Consider the following 26,574-nt stretch of genomic DNA (forward strand, 5'->3'; position numbering starts at 1 on the left):
AGCTTCTCCAGTTTTTCTCCAAAAAGAAAGAAAGAAAGAAAAATGTCAGCAAATAACCTTAACATTAAGTTGATGTGCTTGCTTGTAGTGCAAATCCCTCTAGCCTGTCTGTCTTACTAACATAGCTGGACAGAGCATCTCTTGGTATGTCTGTGTGTTGCTTGTTAACCATTTCCATGGCTGGGTTCTTTGTCTTTGTGGCTGACTAAAGTGACAAGGCTTAGAAACTGCAATTCACACTTCACATGTGTTCATATGTGACCATATGGCTTCGTATGCACATTCGTGAAATGAAACATATGCTTTACAGCAGCAGCCTCTGCAAGGGCCAGTCCAGAAAATACAATGTAGGAGTATGATTGCACTCCACAAAAGCACCCTGAACTCGACAGTGATCATGTAAAAAAGGAAACTCTTTGCAAAGCCAGTGACTGACAATTACAATTGATTCAGTATTAGAATATAAATTCTCCTTAGCTGTGCATATGAAATGATAACAAAAACAACAAAACAAAAAGTCATTCGTGCAGCATTTCATTCTCATGTGTCATCTTGAGATTGTAAAGAATATACTGTGTGAAAAAAATCGTGTTTGTTTATCTCATACTTTTCTGTATAAGTATACTCAATTGTAGATGAACAGATTGAGCAAATTGTTTGCACTGTGCTGACAGGTGGGACTGTGTGGCAATCTCACACAGCGTGCATGGCTTATGGGTAAATTAGGAGGGCCCCCTTAGCAGAATTTTCCTCAGAGCCCCAGGCAAACTCTGCTCATGTTTCTGTCATTTTAGAGAACATTTCAACAACTTACTTTCATTTTCTGGAGACTTTCTTCAACCATCATAACTGCTTGCCAAATCCCAAGACTCAACAAAGAGACTATTATAATTTTCCTTTTTTTGTGTGTCATACACTATATTGCCAAAAGTATTCACTCACCCATCTAAATTATTGAATCTAGGTGTTCCAATCACTTGCACGGCCACAGGTGTATAAAATCAAGCAGCAAGACATACAGACTTCTTTTACAAACATTTGTGAGCGAGTGGGTCGCACTCAGGAGCTCAGTGATTTTCAGGATGTTACTGTAATAGTCATAGTCATGAAAATTCCTTGCTACTACAGTCAACAACAACAGCAACTGAGCCACAAAGTGGTAGGCCACGTAAAATCACAGAGCGAGGTCAGTGAACGCGCATAGTGCATAGAGGTCACCAACTTTCTGCAGGCAGTTACTACAGACCTTCTAAACTTCATGTGGACTTCGTTTAGCTCAAGAACGGAGCGTAGAGGGAGCTTCATGGAATGGGTTTCCATGGCTGAGCAGCTGCATCCATGCCTTAGTCTGAGCCTTAGCTTCTAAGTGTCGGATGCAGCGATGTAAAGCACACCACCACTGGAACCTAGAGCAGTGCAGATGTGTTCTCTGGAGTGATGAGTCTGTGCGCTTGGCTCAAGTAGGTTTTGTTTTTTAAGAGTTGGGCTCAGCCCCTTAGTTCCAACTGTTAACAAATTTGTGGGAACGGGATGGCCCCTTCCTGTTTCAACATGACTGCTCGCCAGTCTCTCTCTCTCTCCATATATATGCTTTCACAGTTCATTTTTTCAATTGACATTATCATTTCCCTTTTTGTCCCAGGAGTCCCAAAAATGTGTGTACAATGATTTATGGCCATACACTATAAGTAATACAAATGCTTACCACTCCCCACCACAGGGCATCAGCATAGTTCCCAAAACCAGTGGTGCCACTGCTGTCAACAGCATCTTTCTCTGCCAGGTAGACAAAGTACGACGAGAAGATCAGGCTCAAAAAGCCAATGTATAAGGTTGTGATCAGCTCCTGAAATACACATGCACAAAGACATTACATATTTCAAACTCGGACATGTGACCATGTTAGAGAAAATATTAAGTAATATGAGGTGTGAATTTATGTATACTTTCTGGCAAAATGCATCAGCTAGCTTACCAGTCAGCTGCCTGTAGCTCGATGTGGCTGTGTTTGCTAATAACATGACATATGGATGTGAATATTCATGTAAGAGTGCTGGGTAAATATGATGATTAAATTTTTCCATTGGAGCATTTTGCTGCCTGTGCGGGCTTGTGTCATTCAATAACCAAAAGTGAATGCAAAGCTGTTCTTAATCATGCAACCTGTCATTTTGCCGCTAATTTTTGGCACCAGTTCTTTCAATCGAACATCTATTGGATGGGATCTTATTTGAAAACTGCCATCTGAAATTTGATTATGACGCTCTATCTCAACCAAAACTGTGCGACTCTATTCAGAATAAGTGGTTGTTTTTTTTTTTTTTTTGATCAAGTGAAAAGCCATTAAAATGCTCATGGTATTCTTGGCCAGAGCAAACACTAAAATGTCTTGAGTTTTAAAGGGGCCATAAGTGCTAATGAGTTTAAACTGAAAGTAAATTCAGTAATAATCAGTAATCACCGCAGGGGTGTTGATTGAATTCAGATGTGCGGTAAATCATCATAAATTACTTTGAAACCCAGACGTCTGATGTCTTCCAGTGTATTTATCATATATATAAAGCATCGTGTTGCAGATTCAATAAGCACTTTGCTCAGGAGGTCTACTTGGGTTTGGGGCTCTCATCCTGTCTGAGTGTAATTAGACTACTGCTTTGTGAAAAAGCTCTCTAAGTGCACTCACCTACTACGTGATTTTAAACTGGGTTTAACTACTCAAAGTGCCAGAGCGCTACCTGATAAGTGAAAATTTTATTTGTGTCTCAGCCCAAAACTGTCACTCTGAGATTGCGACACAGAGAAGCAGCAGCAGATGTAAGCATCCTAGCCTTACATTGCTCTAAACAAACGGTGCTTACAATCTCCCAGTAGTCCACATTTGCACCTGCATTTCCTCATTTCATCACACATTGTTTTTGGGAATGTTTCTGGGCATCAGACCTTTGCTAGTAAACACCTGACAGAGCCTCTATAACACCTTCAAGTCATCCGTACTGCTAGCAACTTGATTCTTGGAAATAACAGCTTTTAACGCATTCAGGTACATTTTCCTTGAGCTGCTACCTGAGGTTTAGTAGATGTGTTGCTGTCACTGTGACCTGGCAAACACATTCACGAGATGTGTGCCTCCCATCTGCCAGTATCAGCCAGGAGCAACTGTGCAAATTGTGTTTAGAGCCACAGGCACTAGAATGCCACTGTGTGTGTATGTAAATGCCGTTATAACACAAGGATTGGATACTGATTGGAGTGAATGAAACTCCATTGACTTTAAAAACTCCAGCTGTTAACACAGAGGGGGCTGCACTTTCATGCGTTTATGCGAGAGTCTAGCGGAGCAAAATATTCCTGCTCTGTATAACACCAAGAAACTCACAAAGGAACATATATTATATACAATACACCAGAGACCAGCTGGTTGATGGCAACTTGACCCCTACTGCACTGGCTGTTGTGAGAGTACACAATGTATTTCCCTCACGGCTGTTGGAGTTGTGTAGAGCCTTAGCAGAAGATATGAGAACTATACCAACAGTGGCTGCAGTGCGAGGTGAAACAAAAATAAAGCATGGATGTGATGAGTGTGGTTCTCATGGAACAGCTCCCTCTATGTTACACATGATGACTTCTGATGCCTGCAATCAGGACTGAATTTAGCCAGGCCTCTCCTAGAGTCAGTCTCACACTCATCCTCTCCTTTCAGAGTCTATTTAGGAACAGCCCAGCCAGTGTGTGAGTGGAATTGGGCAGTGAAACCCTTAAATGGTCTACATCAGTGAAGGCTTGTCACTCTCAGCTAGCAGGGTTTGGAAAATTGAGAAAACCTGAAATAAGTCCCACATGGTTTTGCGTGCTGTAGGTGTATTCTATGCAAATTTGGGGGGTGGGGGAGTTACAAGATGATTAAAAGGATTAAGAAAGACAAAGAAAGCCACGATTTATAGTTAGGTCCACAGTGACACATTTTTTTGTAGTTTTCCCTCTGAACACCATCACACTGGACTTTAAATCAAACAATCAAGATGGGATTCAAGTGCAGTCTTTCAGCTTTAGTTCAGGGGGCATAACAAAACATTTGCATTAACTGTTTAGAAATTACTGTCATTTTTATACACAGTTTTCTATTTTCAGGGCTCAAAACTAATTGGTCAAATGAACATGGGTAATTTTAAATCTCGTGATTGTTTTCAGTACACGGATGAAAATCCTTTGAATGACGGCTTGAAGTCTAAAACCCATGAACATCACTAAATGCTGTTTCCTCCCTTGAGATGCCCTGTCGGGCCTTTACTGCAGCAGTCTTCAGTTCCTATTTGTTTGTGGATCTCTCTGCTTTCAGTTTTGCCTTCAGTAAGTGAAAAGCATGCTGTGTTCGGTCGAGATCAGGTGACTCACCTGTCAGTTGAATTTCTTTGTCTTGAGAAAGTTTTGCAGCTTTCTTTGGGTTGTTGTCTATTTGTAGTCTCACGTGCCATACAATCAATTTGCAGGATTTAGCTGAGTAGAGAACATTTGCAAGCGCTTCTTTCACCAGTTACATCATTGATAAACACTGACTTGGTTCCACTGACAGCCACACATGCCTGTGCAATATTACCTTCACCCATGTTTGACAGATGATGTGATATCTTTCAGATTTGTAATAAGCTTCTGAGCTGTTCACTTATTTCTCAATTTGTTTCTCTTGCCATCATTCTGATACCAGTTAATCTTAGTTTCATCTGTCCAAGGATTTATTTTTCCCCAGATCTTGTCAATTTCCTTTAGAAGTCTAATCTGACTTTCCTTTTTTGGATTGCAACCAGCGGTTTGCACTTTGTTAGAAACTTTTGATATAAAAATGTGCAGTCATGAAGGCATTTTGGCCAGATGTTGTGAAGGTGGAAAGAATACTGTGATCGTCTACTTTAGTCGTCTTCCGTTGTCGTCCTGGCACTTTGTTATTGCTGAGCTGGCCGATGCATTCATTCTTTTAAAGAATGCACCACTTTTGATCCTTGGATCTCTGAATGTTCCTTTTTTATTACTCCTGCACAAAGTAAACATTATTCTAATCACTCTAGCTGCTGGAGAAACTGTGGGGCCCAAGAAATAAAACACTTCCTTGTTTTGGTCTTGCCCATTGATCAACACTTTTTGGGTATCGATTCATTCTGAGTTACAGATTATTTTTAGTATGCAACTTCCTTTTAATTGGGATGAACTTTTGTTTGGATATTTATACTCAGTGAATGTAGATAAAATGTCCAAGCTGTTGTATGGTATTCTGAGTCTGGCTGCCTGTAAGACTATTACCAAGAAATGGCTTAGTGTGAAAATTCCATCACTAAATGACTGGTATGAGATTGTTTATGGGATGTTTAAAATGGAAAGAATTACCTTCATTAATAGACTCCAATATGACATATTTAGTGATATTTGGGATAAATGGAAACATTACATTTTGTCAAGGAGACCCGATTTTGTTTGAATCTCTGTAATTATGTATGCCATATTTTTGAACTGTTATGTGTATATATGTATATGTCAGTATGTATGTGTATAGGCAAATACATATGTATGTAGGTATGTGTATGTACGTGTGTGTGTGGTTATTATATATATATATATATATATATATATATATATATATATATATATATATATATATATATATATATATATATATATACACACTAGATGGTTCACCCGTTTGTTTATTTTTGATTATTTGTTTATTTTGGTTTATTTGTGTTCATATAGGTTGTTTATTAAAAAATAAAATAGCAAAAGCCTCCAAAAAAAAAAAAAAAAAAAAAAAAAAAATAGGATCTCTGAATGTTCCAGTGGACAGCTGATTTCATCACTTGAAATCAAGTCCAGATCTTTCATCTGCATAATTTGCCATAGAATAATCAGGAAAATATCCTGACTTGACCATGAAACTGCTTGTCTGTTAGGAACTGTTTAGAAATATATATAATTCTGTATACTTGACTTTAATTGCTAGAAGGTTAATGCAACACTTTTGTTAAACCCTTGAAATAAACCAAAAACAATAACATCTTGATTGCATACATTTGAAAACAAACAAACAAACTATCCCATTGTCTCAGTCCCCCTAAGTAACTGTAGATGGACTGCATAAACTATGTTCATTATCTCTGTTAACCTTTTCTTGCTTTGTAAGAAATGTTACTTCCTCAAAATTAGTCAGATGCAGCACAACACTCTTGGGTTGAAGTTTTCACTGCAGATGGTATATTTGTGTGTATATTTGTTTTTATTCAATAGTAATTTAGCTGAGCTAACCATGAGAAGGTGAATATGACCTTTTAAAACAATCGGTTAATTAGGAGCACAGCATGCAACACAAAGGAGGTTTCTAAGGAAACAGAACTTAGCAGATTAACAAGAACTCATCCCCTAGCCATATCAGCTGTGATAGATACTGCAATCTCCTTCAATAACAAGTACATTCCAAACTTCACCTTTTTTTTTTTTTTACCTTCAAGCTAAAGTGCTTTCTACAGCCAGTCAGAAATCAGATTTGAAAATGCCCCAATATGTCCCTGTGCTGACATTCATAGCAGAGGTCAGTGGCTGATGATAACCAGCTTCAGCTGCAAGCAAAATCAGCCAAGGCCAATACAAGAAAGCATGGTAGGTGGTACTGGATGAGTAACATCCTTGATCCCCTGCTCATCACTCTCTCTTTTTATACTGACACTAAGGACAACTACTGTGACCACTGGGGCTAATCATGTCCACCTCTGTGTCTCAGCTGAATGATACCCTAGAGAAAGACATGGCCCTCTCCAGCAGATGAGCCTATATCCCAAAAACCCAAGCTATTACGCAGTGGCGCTTTTGTTGTGGTTCTCGGCTGAATACTCATTTAACTGTATGAGGTATTCCCATGTGAGGACCTTCTCTTTATACCGCATAGAAAGGAAAAATAAAACATGAAGAGGACAGACTATCCTTGGCATAATCCCCTGACAGAAAGCTGGCAGATAACTAATAATGCTCCGAAGCTCTGGTGGTGGTAATAGTTCTGGACGTAAAATCTAATTTGAAGCCTTTAAAGGAGTGATTGTGTACCTGCCGATGGATGAAGACAACTGAGCCCAGGAGACGCCACGTTCCTCCCTGTCGGTCAACGTGGAGCATACGCAGGATTTGCAGAAAGCGAATCCCTCTGGTCAATTAAAAAAAGGAAAAGGAAAAGAGAAAGTGTTTATATGCAGATATTATTCTGCACAGCAATTGAATGTTAATATTCATGTACACACAATAAGGCTAGAAATATTTGGATACCTAAAGCATGTGTGCATCTTTATCACATATATCATAAATGGTCTCCATTCCTATGTAAAGACTTTCGACGTTTACAAATGTTAGAGCAAACTCGTCTAATTTTCTCCCTTGCAGAGCAGTGAGCAATAGGCCTGGCTTGCAGTTCAGCGATTAATCCCAGAGGTGTAGCGCGTTCTTACAGTCATGGCTACAAACTTTCACCCCAAACTGATGAAATCATTCATTATGGATCTGGCTTTGTGCAGGGGCACATAGTTATGTTATCGAGGCCAGAGGTACAGAAAGCATCTTCATACTTATGGCCACAAAGTTTCTGCTTGTACATACTAGACACAGTCTCTTACCTTACAGCAGAGGTTGCAAAGACCTGGCCTTTGGAGCCCACTGACAGCACAATTATCGAAGCAACAACTACAATCAGATCTGCATTAATAGAGAATGAGGGGTCTTAAGCCTACATATGCCATAACCAATAACGTATATAATGTGAATAATTTTACACTCATGATTATGATGTTAATACAACAAGAAATGAAGAAGTGTTGTTCTCCATATGGGGGTGGGGTGGGACGGTGGGGGTCAAAGAAGAAAGTACAGAAAGTGTTATTTTAGGAAATTATCATCAGTTTTCATTTCAGAATGATTCTATTAATCAATTTAGCTTAGACGGGTTACAAACATTATTAATACTAATTTTCGTTGCAACATATTAAAAAAAAACACCTGGAGGCATCAAATTTAAGAATAACAAGCTGAAGGTGGAAGAAATATTGCAGTGACAGTTTTAATTTCATGCTGAATTTGTCTTAAATATCTCATTTTGGGATAAAGCTCAGGGTATATTACAGATATTGTTTAAATTTTGTGCGTGGGTGGGGAGTGATACGCATGCATGTGTAAAGATATGTGTGTGTGTGTGTGTGTGTGTGTGTGTGTGTGTGTGTGTGTGTGTGTGTGTGCACGGGGGTTGTGTTGCTACCTATAACAGATATTGGCTTCCTGGCAAAGCGTAGTCGGCCCCAGATGCCAACATATTTACTGCGGCAGCCTGCTGACCAAAGGCGGACAAAATATTCCACACCGAAGAACACCACAAGGACAATCTCCTGTCAGACAAATGAGGGAGAGGGAGGGAGGCAGAAAAAAACAAACATCAGATGCTGCTGCAGGATGTTCGGTCCAAAAACGGCTGAACAGCTGCTTTGACTAAAACAATGTTTGTGTTACAAATAATATGGATAAAATTTTATTAATGACCAAGATAAACCTGCAGGTGCATACTCCATTTGCTACTTCCTATTTGTATCACATCATTGATTTGAGTCAGCTGTTAAAATAATTTAATGTACCCGATAAAATAAGGTATGTGTGCTTTCTGACAGGTGGTTCAATAATCTTTATCTCTATTTAGTTGATTTTGAAACTGGATTTTGATTATTTTACGCATCCAAGTTATTAAATCTTGAAGAATATATATGTGAGCAATGTTACATAAAGTCTTTCTATCTCCGGAGAGAGTCGTATAAGATCTGATATATTTCAGAGTGACTTGAGTACTTGAGTCAGCATCAGCTGGGATTTGATGAAAATCTGGAGGTGTACAGTGAGAAAAAAAGTAGGTTATAAGACCTCTGTAGCCCACCCATTACTGCTGATTGTGGCAGCTTGAAGCTACATTAGCTGCTCACATGCAAATGTTACCCAAGGATTAAGGTGGTTTTAAAGAGGAAGGCAAACTATCCATTTTGATATTTTTCTTTTAATAGAACAAAAACTTAAACATTCTAGAAAAGATACTTGATTTTATCTGAAGTTCCACTCATTTTTCTGTACAGTGAAGCTACAGCCAGCAGCTTGTTAGCCTAGCTTAGTTGTCTACAATGACAGTGTAGAGGAGAGAAAACTCATAGCAGCTGGTAGCCCAGTGACAGTTTCTTAGGTTATACTGACTAATTAGCCAATGTGAAAGTTTCGTGAATATAATTTGCAGCTTGCCCCAAATAATTAAATCCAAGCATTGACACAGTTTCAGAGCTAGAAAAATAGCCAATGTGAAAATGCCTTAAAGTCATACTGTATCTGAACACTAACTGAAAACAGCTTTCTGACCGCACTACTGTATACACTTTCCTGTTGAGCTGATGTTCTCAGTCAGTGATTATGGGTGTTACAGAATAACAGGTTCAGTCTGTTTTGTATCTCTCAGTCATACTATGTTTTAAAATGGTGATTAGCTATAGTATGACACTGGCTCACTGGCTAAGGAATTTTCAGTTAGAAGTCCTATCCCACAGTCAGACCTGCGCCTCTTGTCACATTGTGTCAGAAAAATGTTTACTATTGCGTTCTCTTAAGCTAAGTTCCCTCTTTGTGATAATAGCAAAGCAGTTATAGTTTAATAACCCATTTAAAATGTATTATGGCTTAAAGTTATGCTTGTTTAGTGTCCTAGTACCTTTATGTGATAGGTAAGTCCAAATTTCTTTAAGATCTTTGAGTATTAGCCTGTCAATGCACCTTGCTAACCAAATTAGCAGCCAGTGCTACTCTTAGCCACATTTCCTTGTCAAATGTGGTTCACCCAGTTTAAAAAAATCAAGATGCTAAAACGGAAGTTGCAAACTTAAAGGCTTCAAAATGGTGGCGCAAAAAGCAGTGGGGCGTATAACAATGGTAACTTTTTACCATCTATTGTAGGAACTAATCTGGTCTAAAGCTAGCAAAGCCTAAAAGCAGCCTATCAACATATTTAAGATATACTTATCATTAAAAGCTACATTGCTTGTGTAACCCAGCGGTTCTCGGACTATGTGGACGGCACTGATGGGGCAACAATAAACTCCACGTCTCAGGATAGCAGCTGTCTGACAGTAAATCACTAACCTTTCCTTAGTTTTTTTTTTCCTTTTCTTTTTTTTTGGATGAGCAAATTGTGTTTTAAGGGCGAAATCTCAGAGCTTTTGGAGCTGTTTTCATTATTTGAGCTAAAAATGTAAACCTTGTAAAATGAAAATTGGATTATTAATATGCTAAAGTGTGTTCCTGGAAGCTAATATGTAAAATGTTAAAGCATTTAATTTTGCAGCAAGGATTTCTACATCAAAAGCTCTGGTGTGAATCGTGGAGCTTGAGTTAAAAGTTTTCTTTACCTCGGGTACTGCAGAGCAATTTTTTTTAGTGTTTGTGTCTTGTGTCTGCACGTGACAACAGTGTTATAGACAGCTGATAGATGCACTGAAAAAAATAATCAGTGGGATAAACGTAAAAAAATTATTGTAATCGGTTGCACGAAATTAAGTTATGTTTGGTTAACCTTAGTTTTTTATGTTATACCTGCACACATTTTTCTGGTAACATGAACATGACTTTTTTATGTTGTTGTTATGTTTTTCATTCCGGTCAAATATTTATACAGTGGGGCAAAAAAGTATTTAGTCAGCCACCGATTGTGCAAGTTCCCCCACCTAAAATGATGACAGAGGTCAGTAATTTGCACCAGAGGTACACTTCAACTGTGAGAGACAGAATGTGAAAAAAAAATCCATGAATCCACATGGTAGGATTTGTAAAGAATTTATCCGTAAATCAGGGTGGAAAATAAGTATTTGGTCAATAACAAAAATACAACTCAATACTTTGTAACATAACCTTTGTTGGCAATAACAGAGGTCAAACGTTTACTATAGGTCTTTACCAGGTTTGCACACACAGTAGCTGGTATTTTGGCCCATTCCTCCATGCAGATCTTCTCGAGAGCAGTGATGTTTTGGGGCTGTCGCCGAGCAACACGGACTTTCAACTCCCGCCACAGATTTTCTATGGGGTTGAGGTCTGGAGACTGGCTAGGCCACTCCAGGACTTTCAAATGCTTCTTACGGAGCCACTCCTTTGTTGCCCGGGCGGTGTGTTGTGGATCATTGTCATGTTGGAAGACCCAGCCTCGTTTCATCTTCAAAGTTCTCACTGATGGAAGGAGGTTTTGGCTCAAAATCTCACGATACATGGCCCCATTCATTCTGTCCTTAACACGGATCAGTCGTCCTGTCCCCTTGGCAGAAAAACAGCCCCATAGCATGATGTTTCCACCCCCATGCTTCACAGTAGGTATGGTGTTCTTGGGATGCAACTCAGTATTCTTCGTCCTCCAAACACGACGAGTTGAGTTTATACCAAAAAGTTCTACTTTGGTTTCATCTGACCACATGACATTCTCCCAATCCTCTGCTGTATCATCCATGTGCTCTCTGGCAAACTTCAGACGGGCCTGGACATGCACTGGCTTCAGCAGCGGTACACGTCTGGCACTGCGGGATTTGATTCCCTGCCGTTGTAGTGTGTTACTGATGGTGACCTTTGTTACTTTGGTCCCAGCTCTCTGCAGGTCATTCACCAGGTCCCCCCGTGTGGTTCTGGGATCTTTGCTCACCGTTCTCATGATCATTTTGACCCCACGGGATGAGATCTTGCGTGGAGCCCCAGATCGAGGGAGATTATCAGTGGTCTTGTATGTCTTCCATTTTCTGATGATTGCTCCCACAGTTGATTTTTTCACACCAAGCTGCTTGCCTATTGTAGATTCACTCTTCCCAGTCTGGTGCAGGTCTACAATACTTTTCCTGGTGTCCTTCGAAAGCTCTTTGGTCTTGGCCATGGCGGAGTTTGGAGTCTGACTGTTTGAGGCTGTGGACAGGTGTCTTTTATACAGATGATGAGTTCAAACAGGTGCCATTCATACAGGTAACGAGTGGGGGACAGAAAAGCTTCTTACAGAAGACGTTACAGGTCTGTGAGAGCCAGAGATTTTCCTTGTTTGAGGTGACCAAATACTTATTTTCCACCCTAATTTACGAATAAATTCTTTACAAATCCTACCATGTGAATTCATGGATTTTTTTTTCACATTCTGTCTCTCACAGTTGAAGTGTACCTCTGGTGCAAATTACTGACCTCTGTCATCATTTTAAGTGGGGGAACTTGCACAATCGGTGGCTGACTAAATACTTTTTTGCCCCACTGTAGAAACCACTTGTTTATCAGACATGAACTTTTTGTGTTAATTGTACTGGACTACTATATGTTATATTGACAAGATTATTTTATGGTAAGCTTATTTTATTTTATAACAAATTTCTAATATATAATATATAATCTAATATATAATTGAGTGTTCAATAAATAAAACTAAATTAAGGCTGATCTTACTGTATGTACTGTACACTTTGTCTTCAATCAAAGAAATAAGCAAAACATTTTTGAACAATGACCTGTATTTTTGAAAATACTACACAGTTGTAACAACGGACTTTCAATTCAGGCTTCCAAAATATACATGAGTCATATTTGTACAATGCATCTCTTGAAAAACATTCCACAACATTCCTCAAAGTTATCTTCTGTAAGTTGAATTCAACATTGTGGGGCCTTATGACATCGCGCTTATGTAAAAAATAGTTTTTTAAATGTAAGAGCCATAAGGTAATATGGCAACAGGGGTGTAATTATTAAAATGACACAAAGAAGAGACTTAAAATAACATTATAACCCACAGGCACACAACCAAGAGACCTAAACTGATTAGTATTGGCTTGCTTCTATCACTAAACATCACAATCACTAATACTAGACGATGCAATCTGTTTGTAGTGGTGCACCTTGGGAAAAAAATTGCAAACTGGTGAAATTGGTGCAAGGCACCATTTCCATTGAGAAAAATGGACATTCAAAGTTTTAATTTTTTTTTAAAAGAGCCATGGCTTGAAAAGTGAAAACTGCAGTAATAAAGGCCCCGAGTTGAAAAGTGCCAGAAAAATAAGTTTCACTATGTACTGCAACTTTACCAGTGCTGGCTTAAAAGAAAGGATGGTACATATTCGAAGAGGTAAACATGTTGTTCCCACATCATAACTGGAAAACTGTTCAATCGTACAGTCTGGTCCTGAAAACCTGGGCCTTCTTTGAAAGGCTGTTCCTTTTGAGCTCCATAACCAGTTTCTATAATACCTCGAAGGTATACTTTTCCAGTGGGTAGGTGAGGTTCAAAGTGTACATTAGTCCAAACAGCATTGCAGCTGCTAGGGTATAGTTATCCAAATCCTGCCAGACTCTCTGGCCTTCAAGGACTATCCGGATGTCCTCAGGGCTGCCATTGACATCTCTTGACTTTATGATGTAAATTCCCATGGTTGTTTCCTTATTAGATCGTTGGATAATGGCTTCATCTGTGGCCTAGAAAATGCAGAATTCCAAAATTTAATTAAACAGAACACTGGTCAAAGAACATTATACCAAATCTTATTTTAATCTGTGTCACTATTCCAAAAAATGTTAACATTAACACATTAGGTGAACAAAAATGGATTCATTACAGCATGTGATTTGAGTCCTCAGAATGCTCAAAAAGGTAATGCATTTCTGAAGTGAAATCTCCATGCAAAGAAGCAGAATACTGTCAGAGCATAGAGAGGTGTTCAACTATGAACTCCACACATAGTTCTAATGCAGGTAAAAGAAGAAAAAAAAATGCACCCATGGTAAATTGTGAAAATCCCAGGTGATTTTCAACATACTCCTGGCATAGAGTGACAAGCAGCATTTTGTTAAAATTATTATTTTCCCTAAAGTGTATACACAAATTAATTTTTTTCTTACCTGGGCCGTGGGCTCCAGAATGTTCTGAAGTCTTCTTCCTATTTGTCCTCCTCGCCTTTTGAAGACCTTTATTAGTTTGTCAGATAGCACATCTATCTGCGAGAGTAATCTGGACTGCAGTGGCATGGTGGTAATGCGCTTAAACTCTGCATTTATCTAAAAAGAGAAGTTGTCACATAAAAATGCTGTCAAAATCTCAAATCTCACAAGGTTACATCCACACAAAGTTGTTATTTTTTGTCATATTACTATTTATTAGCTATGGGTCCCATGTTGCTGAGCAGTTCCATAGTTGCCCTTACTTCCATACCACCCAAAGCCTGTTTGCAACCACAGCAGTTGCCTCCTTCTGGCCATTTTGCAGTTCTGCCAAATGACCCAGAAACTACATCTATTATTGTCATATACACATCAAGGTCTTTCATTAATACTTAGTTAAATTAGTTAATTTGACTTCTCCAGAAAATTTACCTTACAGAATGTGAGATAACATATGCAAATCTTCACTAGTAAATAAAATAATGTTATTAAAACCTTAACTGTAACACCTCTACGTAACAGCGCTAGAGAATTGTTCTGAAGCAACACCAATCTGCCCTTCAGCAGGGATAAGCACCATATATCGATACAGAAAAAATAAATTTAACATATTTCTATCGTCATTATTTTTATCTCTTTAAGCCCTCCTCTCAGTTTCTCTATAAATCAGTTAAAACAATTTGTTGGGTTTTTGTGTGTCTTCAACATGTTATCAGTACATTACATTCACTGCCCCAGAACATGAAATAAAGCCCCACGTCATGCACTTCCTCTCCTAATGAGTACTGCATAGGTGTCATGCCCTAAATAAACCGACTTTAGTGAAGACCCCCCCCCCCCCCCCCCCCCCACCCCCCAACACAGCCCACCCCATGGCAAACTAGCTTATTTAACTGTTTAACTAAAACATTTTAGGTACAACCAGTTAACTAAATGGACACGAGTTTGTTAGTCTGTATTCACTGAGAAAAAACAAGCGAATGTGACTGGGCACACACTGAAAAAAAGCTAATGCACATAATATTGTCCCGCAGCTTAAGCTAGCATTATCGTTAGTTAACTTAAGGAATGACTTGTTTTTTACATTATGTTGCTCAACAGCAATTCATGAGAAAAACTTCCCCATCTAATGGATGTTCTCTTCGTTTCCTCTCAAACATGTAGTTTTCAGTTTACCGCGACAAAGTAAAGCTCAGCACCAAACGTAAACTAAGCGAAGACAAAAAATGGCGGACCGCCACAGTGAATTTTCCCTCGCAGAACACACCCTGGGGGGTGGAGTTTCAACAGAAAACATAACTATTTTCTGTTATTTTGATATGACTGGTTTTAAAAGACTGAACATCCTTCTAAAACAAGTGAAAGGCGTGAGACTTAATTATGTTTAGACCAAAAAGATAAATGATTTATGTTGGATATATTTACTGTATTTTTACTAATTTAACAACGTCATCATTGCATTAGTCGCTTTATGCTATAGCATTACGCTTACATTAGCTTGAAGCTCAAGGTCGTCATTTTATTTACTTTCTTTTTCTGGGCTTACAAACAGGACACACAACATTTAGATAACCGTTACACTGAATCTTGGGTCTGTTTTGAGTCTTCCAGCTGCTGACTACAGAAGCTAGATTGACCTTTCAGCATGTTTATAGCGGCTGTGGCTATGTGCTGGTAATGTTACCGTGTGTGAGCAGTCACATTGGCAGCAGACATGTTTCAACAAACTAGTCATATCCCAGCCCTACATTAGCTTGTTTAATGGTTAAGACACTGCAGGTACCACCACTTACTACAGACACCGATGCAAGTTTGTAATAGTCTGTTAATTTAGACTGAAAGAATATACAAACAATATTAACTCACATATGTTAATTACTAATTTGCTTATCGCATAATTTCGGTTACCATTAGCTAACTGGAGCCTAACATTAGCCTTTCATGGTTTTCGATAAACAGCCCACATACCTGTAAAATAACAACACCCCAGTAAAAGTCCACATATATAAAGGGTCTACACTCTTTCTCACTGGTGTGTTAGCTTTAAAATCTTATTTACCTTCAAGTGTAAAACTCCAGATGGTAGTAGATTTTCCAAAGCGAGAGACAAAAATGGCGGACAGTGCAGCCGATTTTTCCTTTCCAGGGGGCGGAGCTTGAGGATAAAACACGACTAACTTGTTTCTTTTCAACATGATTTGTTCTAAAAGAATGAATATTCTTAAAGAATATGTGAAAATTAAAAGACAAAAATATGTTTAGATGTGAAATTTAAATTAGTCATGCTGGATATATGAAGTAATTCTATGCAAATTCAACAACCACCCTATTGCATTTTTTTCAGTGTGCACAGAATACTGACAGTGGTTTTACTCTATTTCACTGACAGGTGACAACATGCCATCAGTCACAGAGTAGATAAGACGTGAGCTAAGACGATGTGGTTTTCGGAATTTAGAGAGAAAAATGATTTTGCAAACAATTATTAGTTAAGATTAGGAATTTATCGTTTTTTGTTTACAAGACCTTAAGGATGCGTCCTTTGGTCAGAAATCGAACCTAAACACAGCTGTCTGTTTTTTATTTAGAAGAAAACAATGCAGCACATTTTGACAAGGAAGCTATTTACAGAAGGGAAAATGGGGAAAGGGGGGGGGGGGGGGGGGTGTGAACAAGCGAAAAAAAGGTGGCAAAGATCAATCCTCATTCTCATCCAGCTTCTCGTGCCTAGCCCCGCTGCTACGCTAGATCTCACTCCTCTCAAATCCCTCACCCCTACAAACCCACCCAACTCTGCTTCTTCCATCCTTTTTGTCTTATTATGAGAACCACAAGGGGGGTGACAACAAATCGAAAACACCTCCTGAAATCATTGTCTCCACGCTGAGGGTCCTTCCCTGAAGTCCTCAATGCAAGATTTCTTTTGACCGAGACAAATCACTGATTCTCATTCCTGCCTCGTTCCCTTATGTTAGACTCTCACTATATTAATCAATCAATCAATCAATCTTTATTTATAAAGCACTTTTCATACAGAAAAAATGTAGCACAAAGTGCTTTACATAGTTAAAAGCAGCCCACCCCACCCTCCAACTCACTCCCCACACTCTCAATACACATATATCCCCCCACCCCCACCCACACACACATACACACACGCGCACACTTAAAGAGTAAAAATTGGGCTGGGCTCGCATGAGCCAAGTGAGGAAACATTATAACAGAGAGCCGTCTGCACCGGGAGCCGGTCACAGACCGCAGCCTCCGGGCTGGGCACACAGCAGGAGGGAGGCCAAGGAGCCCCCCAACCAGGCTGAGATCCCACCCTTTGGTGTCCACCACCCCCCCAAATCTATTTAATAGTAATCTACACTGAAGGATGAGTTACTGGTCTCCATTAGTGAAATTCCAGGTCAGCCAGCTTAGATTGCCTGAATTCCTTTGCACTTTGACACACTCAAAAACAATGCAGCTATACTTTAAATAGGTCACGGTGCTCTGGATCCAAAAAGAAATAAACAAATTCTTTTGAGAATGTGAATCCTTTGGGCAAACCGCCAAGCATCTGGCCAAAAACACTACTACACAGTGCCAGCCAAAGCTCCATCTCCAACTAAAGAACAGAGAGGTTTCTGTTAACCTTGAGCATACAGGAAGAAAGAAACAAGACAAAGGAGAGGCTTCAGTGGTGGGGGAGGAAAGAATGAAAGAGTAGCAGGGTCAGAGCAAATCTCTAAACTAGAAAGCACAAAGTACAAAACAGTCCCTCAGGGATGCAGGATGGAAGAGATGAATGTTTGAGATTTTAGCAGCAAATATTAATTATTCATTATCTGTGTAGAAGAGAAGAATAAGAAGATTAAATATCTCCAGAGGGTGAACCTAAGGCAGAAAAACAGGTTGCAATAAAATGCATGTATATTTGATGATACCATAGTATTTATTAATAAAAGACTTTCAGACTTTTTTGGTTTCTTTTTTAAATTACAAGTCTGACTTTTAAACAGAAGAACACACAGCAGCCCTGTATATGAAGCAGAAAATAAACCTGTAGGATTTGAGATGTGCCGACTCATGACCCACCATGACTATTTTATCCCATTATCCTCAGGCCAAGGTGAACTTGTCACATGTGGCACGCTCCAGTCCTCCTCAAAATCCTTTTTATCCTTTCTTTAGGTTTTCTTTTATCCAAGCTTGAGTGACTCACTCATCACCCAGACAGCTCCTCTGTGCTCAGCTGCTGGTGTCTCGGGGTTAAGTTGATCTCATTTACTATTGATTTTAGAGAAGGCGCTTTTGCCCTCTTAGGCCAGCGGGACACACTGAAATTGTTTGTAGAAAAGTCACTTATATAGTATGAGCAAAACTGTCCCTAAAATGTTTTTTGTTGTTGTTTTTTTTGTAATGCAGCGGTCAGGGCCATCAATAAATGAAATAGATTGTTTTTTTTTTTAAACAGCACACACTGACATTTGGGGTTTCAAAACAAAAAAATGGTCAAAATGAAACATCTGTTTACTCTGACTGTCAGGGTGTACAAGGTGGACTCACGCACTGGACTCCAGGGATTGATGCACACAAGAGAATTTATTAATGAGCAATGTCCAATGAGTGTATATACAAAAGGTGTGAGGCAGTGCTATCTACAAAAGGTGAGAGGGGCAGGGCTCCGGGGGAAATCCAGGTGAATACTCTTGTCTCTCTCCAAACATGAATCCACTCGGACACTCGTCACTCAGGGGACACCAGGGAAAACAGTCCAGAGGGTCTGCACACAAAGAAATGCTCGTTAGATCCCAAACACACAACTACATGGAAAAACACTTGCTAGACGCTCGACTTTCACTGACGCGATTCTCACAACGATCCAGCGAAGAACAGCCGTTGCTTCCTGGCTTAAATGCCATCCACACTGATGAGGCACAGGTGTTTCCTCCTCCGAGGGGGTGAACCCATAACGAGTTCCGCCCTGGGGGGGAGAGAATCAGCGACCAGCTGAACCTCCAGGCCGTGACAGTACCCCCCTCCCCCCCAACGGGAGCCTCCCCGCGACCCCCAGGCTTCTCAGGATGAGCGTCATGGAACGCCCGCACCATGTTCCTGTCCAGAAGGGCCGCACGTGGGATCCAAGACCGCTCCTCCATTCCGTAGCCCTCCCAATCCACAAGGTACTGCAAACCACGCCCCCTGCGCTTGACATCTATGATGCGCGAGATGGTGAAGGCCAGATGGCCATCGATGACCCGGGCGGGCCTGGAAGGAGGGCACAGGGGGCTGGAAAGACAGGGCTTCACTTGAGAGACGTGAAAAACATTGTGGATCCGCATGTTTCAGGGCAGCTTAAGATGGACCGACACCGGGTTCACCAGAGAGTCAATCACAAAGGGACCAATAAAGATAGGAGACAGTTTCTTAGACTCAGCTCTAAGCGGAATGAATCTGGTCGACAGCCAAACCTTTTGTCTGGGTGCATAAACTGGTGCCGGGGTCCCATGGCGGTCCGCCAGGCACTTGTTCTGCTCAGCCGTGCGGAGAAGGGCAGCCCGTGTGGTCCTCCAAGCGCGCCAACACCTTTGGATGTGCTGCTGGACAGAAGGTACGAAATGCTCACCCTCTACAGCAGCAAACAGAGGTGGTGGAAACCCAGAGACGCCTCAAAAGGGGACACTCTGGTGGCCGAGGAGGTGAGGCTATTGTGGGCGTACTCAATCCAAAGGAGCTGCTTGCTCCAGGTGGTCTGATGGGTGGAGGCCACGCATCGGAGGGCCGCCTCAAGCTCCTGATTGGCTCGCTCTGTTTGACCCTTAGTCTGCGGGTGAAAGCCAGAGGAAAGACTGACCTGAGCTCCCAGGGAGGAACAGAACTCCTTCCACACACGAGACGTGAATTGCGGACCCCTGTCTGAGATTATATCCACCGGAATTCCATGGAGACGGAAGACGTGGTTCATTGATCGTTTAGAAAAACGATCAATGATAGAATGACAGAGTTACCTGACGAAGGTGGCAATCCCGTGACGAAATCGACAGCGATGTGGGACCAGGGGCGGCTTGGCGTAGGCAGGGGCTGAAGGAGACCAGAGGTTGGCTGATTAACACCTCTCCAGGCTTCTTGAAGGGCACAAAGAGTAGTCCAGGAGGACCAGTTCCTGGGTCTGGTTCTGTTCGTTGGGCCCCCCTAATGGCTGGTTCAACCTCCTACGTCAGGGCCCCAATGACACACGAGGGGGGAATGATGGGAGAGTCTCGAGCAGTCTCCTCAGAGGCAGTGAATTGACGAGAGAGAGCGTCGGGTTTGGTGTTGCGGGAACCTGGCCTGTAGGTTATAGTAAACTGAAATCTTGTGAAATGCTTAATGCCTGGTGGGCATTAAGCCGCTTCGCTGAACGGATATATTCCAAATTTTTATGGTCTGTCCAAACTACAAACGGCTGGGCAGCACCCTCCAGCCAGGGACGCCATTCCTCTAGAGCGAACTTAATGGCTAACAGTTCCCTGTCCCCAACGTCATAATTTTGTTCAGCAGATGAGAGACGGCGAGAGTAGAAGGCACAGGGATGGAGCTTACCCTTCTGTTGCTGGGATAGAATGGCCCCCACCCCTGTGTCCGAGGCATCCACCTCCACGACAAACTGCAGGCCGAGGTCAGGTTGAACCAGGATGGGTGTGGAGGAGAAACAAGCCTTCAGGAGGCTGAAATCCCTTTGTGCTGACTCCTTCCAGCAGAAGGGAACCTTGGGAGATGTGAGACGAGTTAGTGGGAGAGCAAGCTTACTGTAGTCACGGATGAATCGTCTGTAGAAATGAGCAAAACCCAGGAAACTTTGGATTTGCTTGCGGTTTGTCGGGACGGGCCAATTATTGACAGCTTGGACCTTAGCTGGGTCAGGCCTGAGATTACCCTGTTCAATGATGTAGCCCAGGAATGAAACGGTGGTCACATGAAATTCACACTTCTCACCTTTCATGAAGAGACAGTTCTTGAGAAGACGTTGCAAAACCAGCCGGACGTTCATGTTCAGAGACGGAGCGTGAAAAGATGAGAATGTCGTCAAGTTAGATGAACACAAAGTGGTTAAGGACGTCTCGGAGCACGTCGTTGACAAAAGCCTGGAACACAGCTGGGGCATTGGTTAGACCAAACGGCATAACGAGGTACTCAAAATGGCCCAAGTGTGTGTTACAAGCCATCTTCCATTCATCCCCCTCTTGTATCCTAACCAGATGGTACGCGTTACGCAGATCCAGCTTTGTAAAAACTGTGGCCCCTTGGAGCAGTTCATAGGGTGATATCAGTAGTGGTAGTGGGTATTTGTTTTTGGTGGTGATATTGTTGAGGCCTCGATAATCTATGCACAGCCGTAAGCTCTTGTCCTTCTTAGCAACAAAAAAGAACCCCGCCGCAACAGGGGATGATGACGGGCGAATCAGACCTGCGGCGAGCGACTCGTTAATGTACTTTTCCATGCTGTTCCGTTCAGGCTGTGAAAGACTGTATAATCGGCTGGTAGGAAATGGGGCGTCTGGGAGAAGATCAATTCCGCAGTCGTACGGCCGGTGAGGGGAATGAGAACGTGCTCTATCTTTACAAAAAACCTGCTTAAGATCGTGATAGACTGAGGGCACAGATGAGAGATCGGGTGACTCTGATGGTGGGGGGTTACTCTGAGGGTTCGCAGGTGGAGTTGCGGCTTTTAGACAAGACATATGACATTCCTCTCCCCACCCTAGAATGCTTTACTTCCTCCAATCCAGGACTGGGTTGTGTTGACATAACCAGGGGAACCCTAAGACTAGTGGTGACTAGCCTTAAACACAAATAACTGCAACATCTCAGAATGATTACCAGAGAGGGTTAATGATATTGGCTCAGTAATACGGGTGATATCCGGGAGACGCTGCCCACTGAGGGCGGTAACTTGGAGTGAGTGTGGCAGTGGTTTAGTGTTTAGTTTTAATTCTTGAGCGAGGGACTCATCAATGAAATTCTGCTCTGCACCTGAATCAATTAGTGCGTGGAGTGGGTGAGAAACAGAACGAACCGTTAGTTTAGCCGCAAGCATCAAGCGAGGAGGAGATTGTGAACAGGAAACTTCGCCCACCCGTACTCTCCCCTCTACTGGCGGGCGCGGTCTTTTGGCTGGTCAGGACAGTAAACGGCCATATGGCCCTTACGGCCGCAGTAGAAGCATTCACCAGCTCTCCAACGCCGTTGTCGCTCTGCCGGCGTTAATCTGGAGCATCCTATTTGCATGGGTTGCTCACTCTCGTCTTCATAATTCCTGTTCCGTTTTCCCATTCCACTTGCCATACCTCCGCCGGAGGCCAAGGGTGTGAACCCATAATGAGTTCCGCCCTGGCGAGAGAGAGAGAGAGAGAGAGAGAGAGAGAGAGAGAGAGAGAGAGAGAGAAAGAGAACTAGAGGGAGAGCGAAACAGCTGATCAGCGACCAGCTGAACCGTGACACTGACATTTAGACAGTGCTTTATCCACGTATCACATCGCACAGACAAAATCAAAATATACATCGTAACTCGGTCACTGTTAATTGCACCATCATCATTTTTAAAAACTGATTTAAAGACAGCTGTTTAGCAAAGAACAGAAGCCTTCTGCATCCCAATTGGGCTTGTTTGTGTTACGTAGGCCAACACAAAGAGACAAAACAAAGGTGCCGAGCAGATGATAGAAGTCATATAAAAGATCGGATGAGGAGACTCAAAAGGGAGGACAGGCTGTGAGAAAAAGAGGTGAATCTTGCTTTTGATTTGTATTCTTTTAAACCTCGGTCACACTTCTTCCGTCTTTCAGAAACAAGTGGGTCACAGACTGCTGATCAGGATAATTAAAAATACACAAAACCAGTTTAGATTCAGCATTTCTTGGCAAACGCACCCTGCATATCTTTACAGCCTAACAAGTAAGTCTACAACCTTAAAAAATATATCCATACATTTTTTTAGAACTGTCTTCTTTTCCTTATCTTGTACTCGCACATTGCTACCTTTCGTGGATCACTGCAACCATCAAGCATGAAGATCCCGATACTGTCAGTAATTGCTTGAAAGTGTTGTTGTGACGTGTATTTGGTAGTTTGTCTGGTCATATGGCACAGCAGATTTGACACGAGGACCTTGGAAACTGTCAGTGAATTCAATACAGCAAACAATATATTCATAAAATAATTGCAAACCTGTTTCGTAGCCCCCTGCTTATGATCCCCATGACTCATTTCTGTTGTCAAATGAAATGTGAATTGTGGCCGTGACTGTACCTGTGGATGTGTGTGGTTATTATAGCACAACATGAGGTACGGTAGCAGGACCTCCTGTTCCACAGTGACTCCTTTTTTATTCCTTGTATGCCTACTTGAAGCTTACAGCAGACCATCAGGAACAAAATCAGATTGTTTTTATGTCATAAACTTTGGTACCTCTAGAGAGAGTAGTCCGTCTAGTACTCGCTGGGTCACTGAGCATCTAGCAAACACCTTCTTTATGATTATGTGCAAACAGATCTTTTTTTGGAATCCATAGTATTAATTCTTTCTTCCCCCATGGTATCTTCAGTCACTGTGTCCTGGTTGGTTTGATTATGTATTAAAAGGTGGTAACTGAGCCTTCAGCACTTCAGAGGAGATTACAGCATGAGAATGCTGCATTATTTATAGGCCTCACTCTAAGCTAAGGTCATGGAATGGCCATGGTTAGATGAAATAAACATTAACTGATAAAAGGGAAAAGAACAGCAAACAACTAATCACCTGCAGAATACAGTATCTGACTCAGTCTGTCTCTATTGTCATAATCACAATGGCTACTAAAGGACCTTTTTTGCTTTTACATAAACAGACACAATATAAAAAAATGTCACGTAATTATGAAAATTTCTTGTCAGTATCACTAAAATTTTATATAATGACAAGGTATATTTAAAGATGTTAATGTCTACACAGTCTACACAGAGATACTTTAACTCATCTACTTGGTAACATTCCTATCCTTGCCTATGGGCATAAGCTGTGAGCTATGACCAAAAAAATAATATCTGAGATACAAGAATCGGATGTCTTGACCATTGCTTGGAGATAGGGTGAGACGCTTGGTCATTTTGGAGGAGCTCAGAGTAAAGCCACTGTTTGTCTAAACAGTTGAGGCGGTTCCAGCATCGGACAGGGGTACCTTCTGGATGAAATATTAAAGCTATTGTAAAATTTGTTGTCCACGCTATGTAAAGCTCTATACACAAGAAAAAACCCAAATAACAACAAACCAGGCACAAACCAATGTTCTTTAAGAAAATCTCAGTTGTTCCTTTTCTTAATTTTAAAATTGAACACTCACCACCCAGAAGAGTGTTGTATGCGCCAGGGCCTGGTACTGCTGAATGGTAGAGAGAACACTGAGGATCAAACAGGCCAAAACTATCAGAAATCTGCAGAGAATGAAAGAGAACATACATTAATCTTGATTAAAAGGTTTTATGAAGTTTTACAATACAGTTCATACATAGCACCATAATTTTTTATAACATCCAATTGCATACTACTAGCCAAATGGATATTCACTATCAATCAGTTTTATTTTCCCTAAGTCAAAAGTTTGCATAAATTGTCAGTCAAGACATGTAACTGCAAAATCCTCACTCCATTTTTCAATACCTCACCTCATATTTATGTTAGCAGTTCACACTTTGATTTAAGCTGCAAAAATTCAGTCAGCTTTGGTGTCTGCTTTGGGTTTAAGCTTCTGAACAACCTTACAAAAAAAAAAGAAGGTTCCAGACAGCATGGCATTATGTTGTATTTTTACCATGAAAAGTATTTGATTGAATCTGAGAAAACATTCAAGGACAGCCCTCTGGAGGAAATAGTAGGAACCTTTTGAACTCAACCATATGAATGCAAAGCACATGATAAACTTGTCAAATAATAGGAACACTGGTTTGCACACAACCCACAAGCAGTATCAACAAACATGAAATTGCTCTTTAACATTCTCCTTATCCCTCTCAAGGTCACAAGCATTTCAAATGCAGAAACAATGAGATGTCTGAAACTCCTCATACTACTTGAGTAATATATATTGTTGATATAAAGCTTTAAACTGCTGTGACACTAAACCAAAATCCTACTACCCATGTGACCTTGAGATTAAATTCTAACAATGTTTTTGTTATTTGAAAGAAAAGAGCAGACTTTATTTAAAAAGTCTACACAGTACCTTGTAACATAACATCAATTTTATTGATTTTTTCCCTCTGCTGTTCATAAAAGTCAAAGGGAAAGGTTTTGTTTAATTTGACGACATTAAAGGAAGGTGGAAAAGCAGGACTAACTGTAATATAAGTGATAAACCATTTTCAAACCCATAACCTTCTCACATGTGCTTCAGTCCAACAAGACAGACGTTCGTGTTTTAAATTTTTATCATTGCAGTACTGCAGTAACCTCAGCTTACAGAGCTCAAGTAATGCTAGTGTTAAGCATTGCAATTCTTTAGCCAATAATTCAACAGCTGCTCATCACATATGATCTACTTTTAAATCACAGGGTGCATTGCTGAGAACCAGAGTTAAACACAGTTTCTAGTCATATCTCTGATCCCATATGACACCACAGTTAAGATAGTATTTTACTGTCCTCTTTCACTTCATTATGATGTCACCAGTGATGCCACGGCCGTGTTACCGAGCAGTGTACTCGCACTTTGGCAGCTTAACAGAACTGTCATGCGATACTTCGCCGAAAAGTTGCCAGGAGGGCCAAGGTTAAAATGATTGGCTTTTCATTTCCGTTACCTTGGGAATGGAATGTTGCTGATAAAGGGCAAAACTTCTGAATGGATTCTTGTTTCAATGTCAGTGTTTTTGCCTGCCGTCAGACAGAAGAAAACTTTGACGACTAACTCAGACACAAATGTATTGCTGTGTCTCTGCAAACATACATGGGAAAAACAGAGTTTGTACAATTCTAACAAGCCTGGAAGTCAACAGAGTTATGATTACCTTTAATCTTAAACACAGCCTGAACTCTCTTAAGCAAGTTTTTTTTGCAATTTCTTAGTGTTCAGGAATACCTCTCCAGGCTTCTTGAAGGACATTCAAAGCTATTCTTTGGACGTTGGGTGCCTTTTGTTCCATTCTCTCTCAAGACAACCCAACACTGCTTCAAGTATTGTTTAGCTCTGGGCTCTGAGGAAGCCTATCCATGACTGATAGTGTTCATCCCTCCTTAAGCCCTATTGCCACTGATTTTCAGTCCAGTTTTCGTGTACCTCAGCCTTTTCTCCCTGTTTTCTTTCTTTAAGAATAGCTTCTTGACAGCTGCTTTTCCAATGAGACTATTTCTGATGAGGCTTCAGTAAACAGTAGCTGGATCAAATGAAGGGCCAGATACATCTCTCAGGTCTTGTGTCAGGTCATTGCTAGATTTTTTTTTTCTCAATTTTTCCAAGTACACGACTTTCTTATAATGTTCATCTGTTGCAGATGGTTTCTTTGAGGGCTGCCTCTTCTTTTGTCCTCCACTTGTCCAGTTTCCTTTGATTTTTTGAAGGACACTCTGTACACAATGCTGAGATGTGCC

The 26,574-nt window shown here is 40.9% G+C and overlaps 1 protein-coding gene and 1 long non-coding RNA gene across 5 annotated transcripts in view; both read right to left on the bottom strand.

Moving 5' to 3' along the window:
• The window catches only part of kcnq1.1 (potassium voltage-gated channel, KQT-like subfamily, member 1.1), a 53,303-nt gene that overhangs the window by 21,154 nt on the left and 5,575 nt on the right, over positions 1-26,574 (bottom strand). For all 4 annotated transcript variants that reach the window (XM_080885671.1, XM_080885670.1, XM_080885669.1 and 1 more), the window contains exons 2-6: positions 24,332-24,422; positions 8,279-8,405; positions 7,644-7,722; positions 7,084-7,180; positions 1,706-1,846 (exon numbers count right to left, since the gene is read on the bottom strand). In XM_080885671.1, the coding sequence (XP_080741797.1) occupies positions 1,706-1,846; positions 7,084-7,180; positions 7,644-7,722; positions 8,279-8,405; positions 24,332-24,422 (535 nt within the window). The remainder of the gene's footprint in view (positions 1-1,705; positions 1,847-7,083; positions 7,181-7,643; positions 7,723-8,278; positions 8,406-24,331; positions 24,423-26,574) is intronic.
• Positions 12,604-16,621, bottom strand: LOC308398840. The gene is made up of 3 exons (XR_013972023.1): positions 16,046-16,621; positions 13,948-14,103; positions 12,604-13,524 (listed from the first exon to the last, which is right to left on the bottom strand). It is a non-coding gene; the product is annotated as an uncharacterized lncRNA (long non-coding RNA).

Source organism: Rhamphochromis sp. 'chilingali' (genome assembly GCF_963969265.1).
Source record: "Rhamphochromis sp. 'chilingali' genome assembly, chromosome: 6".
NCBI lineage: Eukaryota > Metazoa > Chordata > Actinopteri > Cichliformes > Cichlidae > Rhamphochromis > Rhamphochromis sp. 'chilingali'.